The sequence below is a fragment of the Barbatula barbatula genome (genome assembly GCF_947034865.1).
Source record: "Barbatula barbatula genome assembly, chromosome: 16".
Lineage (NCBI taxonomy): Eukaryota > Metazoa > Chordata > Actinopteri > Cypriniformes > Nemacheilidae > Barbatula > Barbatula barbatula.
In genome coordinates, this window is record NC_136779.1 from 19,236,873 (window position 1) to 19,243,747 (window position 6,875).

The window sequence follows — 6,875 nt, forward strand, 5'->3', positions numbered from 1 at the left end:
GGCAAGAAAGGCCCAGCCGAAGTTGTCGTAACTGGTGTAACCATAGTTTGGGTTCCGGCCGGCCTTCATACATGTGTATTTTTCTGGACACTTCCTATTACAACAACAGATCACCGTACACCATTTGCCTTTATCTTCTCTTTCATTTACGCTGTTTGAAGTGAAGGTCTCTCACAAACTTACCCAGTATCAGAGCTGTTACCGCACAATAAAGCCTCTAAACTTCCATCGAGAAAGTATTGGTTTTCTACAAAATAGACAATAAATATACAGTGTTAAATTTGTGACAACGTTACGAAACTTAAATTCCAATTCAAACAGTAAAACACCTCAACAAAACATCTTTAAAATGAAATTCAGCATAATGCTGTTTGATTTACTCTGATGACCGTCACGCAACCAGTGTTAACTATGAAAGACGTTGTTGAGTAAAGATGATAAATGTTAAATAACCTTGACCTGACTATGTAGGCATTGAAATCGAAAGTGTCAGTGCCGTTCAGGGTGGTGTCATTGATCAGAGTAAAATTGTAGTCATCATGTCGGTGCCGTTTGGGATGGGCCAGCGAATGCACTTATGACGCAGATTTCCCATGAACAGCTGCAGGCAGACGAGAGCGAAAACAGCCAGCGCAAAGACGGTCAGAATCATCACATTCACCATCTTCTTGACCGACTGGATCAGAGCCCCGACAATGGTTTTCAAACCTGAGAACACACATATCTATGTACGTAAAAGAGCAGTAAAATATATTTGGACACTTATGAAGACTGATGATGGAAAACGTATCGTATAAAACACAATTAAAAAACACTTTTAACCCACCAGGAATAACGATGATGGTTTTGAGAGCTCGGAGCACACGGAACGTCCTCAGTGCTGACAAATTGCCAAGATCTACAAACTCTGTGATGTACCTAGACACAAATCACAAAACCACACAATAAATATTCATTTACGTTAACATTTACATAAAGCACTTAAGCCAGAGATTCCCAGCAAAAATCAACAGCAGAACGTCACCGCCGCAGAAGCGTATATCTTATTATTGAAGGGTCGTCATTTAACAGCGTATATTTCTGTCAACATGTGAGGAATACTCACGCCATGCTGATGACCATGAAATCCAGCCAGTTCCACGGGTCACGCAGGAATGTAAAAGGTCCGATGCAAAAGCCTCGGGACAAAACTTTGACTGTTGCTTCAAAGGTGTATATACCAGTAAAGACATATCTACAACCATAGGGATATCGACATATTACTGTGGAACAAAATAAACATCACCATAGTTTGAAATGAACAAATGAATAGGTTGTAGTTTGCGATTTCCAGGACATATAACACGGCAGATTTAAAGAATCATAAACTAAATCTAAATATGTGCACGGAAACATGTTAATATTTCATTTCAACCCTATACAGAATATTCCGTAGGCAAGATTTATTTAAATGATGTGCGTCAATACAAAATGATTGTTATAAACCTGTATACATAATGTTTGGTTAGGAGCATTCTTCCAAATATCTTTTTTTGTGTGTGTTTAGCACAACAAAACAATATATACAGGCTTGTAACAACATGGGTGAACTATCCTTTTAAAATGTCTCTTTTGTTACATTGCTATCCAAGTTGATTACTATATGTGATTTTAACCTCTAATATGACCAGAAGTACTTGAGTGTATTTCTGCAGAAACAAATGTGAGATTTTGCATAAGTGAAAGAGCAGGGCTCTTACTCCACAGTTTTACTCCAGGCTGGAGGATTACTCATGGTCATGAACGCACAGTTGGACAGGATGGTGATCATGATCAACATACTGAAATATCTGAAAGACAGTCAAGGTCTATACACCAAACACTCTTCACAAAGTGCACTGTGAGATTACAGAATAGGTTTATGGTGTAAACACCGGTATAAACATTATAGATGGTTTTAGTGAGAAGGATTGATATAAAGCGATGATGTATAAACTACAAGCATTCATGTATTATTCACAGAACGGTTCTGTATAAATGATGGCAGTTAAAGTGTGTTCATGTGTGTTTTAATGATACAGAGAGATGACATAGGGGAAAGACAGAAACCTTTAGCATCTAAATACATGAAATAATACTTGCTATGTTTGGGTCATTCTCACGATTTTTATTTTTATTTTTTATTTTACCTTTATTTAACCAGGTAGGTCAGTTGAGAACAAGTTCTCATTTACAACTGCGACCTGGCCAAGACAAAGCAAAGCAGTGCAACAAAAAACAACACAGAGTTACACATTAAACAAACAATAAAAAAACACAATAGAAAATCTGTATACAAAGTGCAAAATGTAGTGCAAAAATGCAGTAAGGTTATGAGGTAGAGCAATAAATAGACTATAGTGGTCAAATAAATTACAGAATTGTCATCATTAACACATGAATGAAGAATGTCCAAATTTGATGTGCAGATAGAGATACTGGAGTGCAAGATAAATAAATAAATAAACCCAAATAAATATGGGGATGAGGTAGTAGTGTGGGCTATTTACAGAAGGACTATATACAGGTGCAATGATCGATAAGCAGCTTTGACAACTGACGCTTAAAGTTATAGAAGGAGATAGGAATCTCTAACTTCAATGATTTTTGCAATTCGTTCCAATCATAGGCAGCAGCGAACTGGAAGGAATGGCGGCCAAAGGAGGTGTTGGCTTTGGGGGTGACCAGTGAGATATACCTGCTGGAGCGCATGTTGCGGGTGGGTGTTGCTATAGTGACCAGTGAACTGAGATAGGACGGGGATTTACCTAACAAAGCCTTGTAGATGACCTGGAGCCAGTGGGTTTGGCGACGAATATGTAATGAAGGCCAGCCAACGAGAGCATACAGGTCGCAGTGGTGGGTAGTGTATGGGGCGTTGGTGACAAAACGGATGGCACTATGATAGACTACATCCAATTTGCTAAGTAGAGTGTTGGATGCTAGTTTGTAAATGACATCGCCGAAATCAAGGATCGGTAGGATAGTCAGTTTTACAAGGGCATGTTTGGCAGCATGAGTAAAGGAGGCTTTGTTGCGAAATAGGAAGCCAATTCTGGATTTAATTTTGGATTGGAGATGGTTGATATGAGTCTGGAAATTTAGTTTATTGTCTAACCAGATGCCTAGGTATTTATAGGTGTCCACGTATTCTAATTCGGATCCGTCGAGAGTAGTGATGATGGTCCGGTGGGCGGGTGCTTGCAACGTTCGACAGAAAAGCATGCACTTAGTTTTACTAGCATTTAAGAGCAGTTGGAGGCCACGGAAGGAGTGTTGTATGGCAATGAAGCTTGATTGAAGGTTGGTTAACACAGTATCCAAAGAGGGGCCAGATGTATACAGAATGGTGTCATCTGCGTAGAGATGGATCAGAGAGTCACCAGCAGCGAGAGCGACATCGTTGATGTATATAGAGAAAAGTGTTGGCCCAAGAATTGAACCCTGTGGCACCCCCATAGAGACTGCCAGAGGATCGGACAATAAGCCCTCCGATTTCACACACTGAACTCTGTCTGCAAAGTAGTTAGAGAACCAGGTAAGGCAGTCACTTGAGAAACCAAGGCTATCGAGTCTGCCAATGAGAATGTGGTGATTGACAGAGTCGAAAGCCTTGGCCAGGTCGATGAAAATGGCTGCACAGTACTGTCTTTTATCGATGGCAGTTATAATATCGTTCAATACCTTGAGCGTAGCTGAGGTGCACCCATGACCAGCTCGGAAACCAGATTGCATAGCAGAGAAGGTACGGTGGGATTCGAAGTGGTCAGTTATCTGTTTGTTAACTTGGCTTTCAAAAACTTTAGAAAGGCAGGGCAGGATGGATATTGGTCTATAACAGTTTGGGTCTAGAGTGTCTCCTCCTTTGAAAAGGGGGATGACCGCGGCAGCTTTCCAATCCCTGGGGATCTCAGACGATACAAAAGAGAGGTTGAACAGGCTAGTGATAGGTGTTGCAACAATTTTAGCTGATAATTTCAGAAAGAGAGGGTCCAGATTATCTAGCCCAGCAGATTTGTAGGGGTCCAGATTTAACAGTTCTTTCAGAACATCAGCCGTCTGGATTTGGGTAAAGGAGAAGCGGGGGGGGGCTTGGGCAAGTAGCTTCCGGAGGTGCAGAACTGTTGGCTGGGGTAGGGGTAGCCAAGTGGAAAGCATGGCCAGCCGTAGCAAAATGCTTATTGAAATTTTCCATAATCGTGGATTTATCAGTGGTAACAGTGTTTCCGAGCCTCAATGCAGTGGGCAACTGGGAGGAGGTGCTCTTATTCTCCATGGACTTTACAGTGTCCCAGAACTTTTTGGAGTTAGTACTACATGAAGCAAATTTCTGTTTGAAAAAGCTGGCCTTTGCTTTCCTAACTGCCTGTGTGTATTTGTTCCTGACTTCCCTGAATAGCTGCAAATCGCGGGGGCTATTTGATGCTAATGCAGTGCGCCACAGGATGTTTTTGTATTGGTCTAGTGCAGTCAAATCTGGGGTGAACCAAGGGCTATATCTATTCTTAGTTCTACATTTTTTGAAAGGTGCATGCTTACTTAGGATGGTGAGGAAAGCACTTTTAAAGAACAACCAGGCGTCCTCTACTGACGGGATGAGGTCAATATCCTTCCAGGATACCTTGGCCAGATCGAATAGAAAGGCCTGCTCGCAAAAGTGTTTTAGAGAGCGTTTGACAGTGATAAGGGGTGGTCGTTTGACCGCTGACCCATTGCGAACACAAGCGATGAGGCAGTGATCGCTGAGATCCTGGTTGAAAACAGAGGAAGTGTATTTGGAGGGCAAGTTAGTCAGGATGATATCGATAATGGTACCCATGTTTACGGATTTTGGATTGTACCTGGTGGGTTCCTTGATAATTTGTGTGAGATTGAGGGCATCTATTTTAGATTGAAGGACAGCCGGGGTGTTAAGCATATCCCAGTTTAAGTCACCTAACAGTACAAACTCTGAAGATAGATGGGGAGCAATCGATTCACATATGGAGTCCAGGGCACAGCTGGGGGCTGAGGGGGGTCTGTAACAGGCGGCAACAGTGAGATACTTATTTCTGGATAGATGGATTTTTGAGAGTAGAAGCTCAAACTGTTTGGGCACAGACCTGGACAGTATGACACAACTCTGCAGGTTATCTCTGCAGTAGATTGCAACTCCCCCACCTTTGGCAGTTCTATCTTGACGGAAAATGTTGTAGTTGGGGATGGAAATTTCCGAATTTTTGGTGGCCTTCCTAAGCCAGGATTCAGACACAGCTAGGACATCCGGGTTGGCGGAATGTGCTAGCGCAGTGAATAAATCAAACTTAGGGAGGAGGCTTCTAATGTTAACATGCATGAAACCAAGGCTTTTACGGTTACAGAAATCAACAAATGAGAGCGCCTGGGAAATAGGTGTAGTACTGGGGCTAACAGGACCAGGGTTTACCTCTACATCACCAGAGGAACAGAGGAGTAATAAAATCAATATTCGACTTAGGGCTTTTAAAACAGGACGTCTAGTACATTGAGTACATAGAGTAAAAGGAGCAGATTTCTGGGCGTGGTGGAATAGATTAATGGCATAATTTATAGACAAAAATTTTGTGGGATGTGTGTTCAGTGGGTGTAAACCTAGGCGTTGGGTAATGAAGAGAGAGGTTACATCTCTGGAGACACCAGTTAAGCCAGGTAAGGTCTCTGCATGTGTGGGGGGAGGGACAAAAAAGCTTTCAGAGGCCAGTAGAGCAGGACTGGAGGCTCTACAATAAAATAAGACAATAATAGCTAACCTAAACAACAGAAGACAAGGCATATTGAAATAAGTGGCATAAATAGAAAAGATAAAAAGATAACAAAGAGGGTCAGTTAGAAAAAGATGTACTACACACAGGACCTGAGGCCTGGTAGTTAAACAGAAAAATACCATATAGCAAAACAGTCATGCGGGCATCAGATGTGAAGCTAAGCAATCATAGGATCCGATGAATAGTAAAGTAGTGAGCTGGGGATCAGTTCAATGGGCACGACGTTCAGAGTGCCAGCAGGCCGGCCAGCAGGCCGGCATGTTTCAGACGATACCACTGAAACATCACGGCAGTAATGATTTCAATTATAAAACATTTCATCGTGAAACTAAATAAAAAATCATAACAATGATACTTTTGATCTCTACCTTGTACAAAGCAGAATACAATATTAACAAAGAAATACATTACTATATTGGTATTTTATTGTATTTTCTCCTAAAATATCTTATTACCGTAATGCGTCTGGCTATGCCTGAGTGCATATGTTGTAATTTAAACAAATTACACATAATGGAAATGATATGTTTTACTAGATATTCTCAAATGAAAAAAGCATTGACATAATATACAAGAAATAGTGGAAAATTAAGTATCTGTGACTGATTCTCTGGAACATTTTAAAGGACTATTTACACGCACACAAATCTTTACATTAAATGGACAGTTCACCCAAAACTGCACATTCTGTCATCATTTACTCACCCTGGGTTTGTTACAAACCTGTATCAATGTCTTTGTTCTGCTGAACAGAAAGAAAGTTATTTGGAAGAATGTCTGTAACCAAACGGATCTCATTCCCAATTTACTTACATAGTAGGGAAAATAAACACTATGGGAGTCCACAGGGGATGAGATATGTTTACTGACATTCTTCCAAATATCTATATTTGTGTTCAGCAGACCAAAGACATAAATACAGGTTTGTAACAATCTGAGGGTGAGTAAATGACAAAGTTGTCACTTTTGGGTGAACCATCCCTTTAATTTGGTTATTTTTTATAAATACGATCTAATTGAATTCTGTTTCCTTCATAAACTGGGTAATCTGAGCAAACTGATGATAGACGACCC

At 40.8% G+C, this 6,875-nt stretch overlaps 1 protein-coding gene across 1 annotated transcript; it reads right to left on the reverse strand.

Moving 5' to 3' along the window:
- Positions 1-201: 201 nt before the first annotated feature.
- On the reverse strand, positions 202-1,790 carry LOC306905846 (sodium channel protein type 4 subunit alpha A-like). The gene is made up of 5 exons (XM_079476789.1): positions 1,740-1,790; positions 1,106-1,234; positions 827-918; positions 460-708; positions 202-247 (listed from the first exon to the last, which is right to left on the reverse strand). Exons 1-4 carry the CDS (start codon positions 1,778-1,780, stop codon positions 518-520), a joined length of 453 nt encoding a protein of 150 aa, XP_079332915.1. The 5' UTR covers positions 1,781-1,790; the 3' UTR covers positions 202-247; positions 460-517.
- Between the last annotated feature and the right edge of the window lie 5,085 nt (positions 1,791-6,875).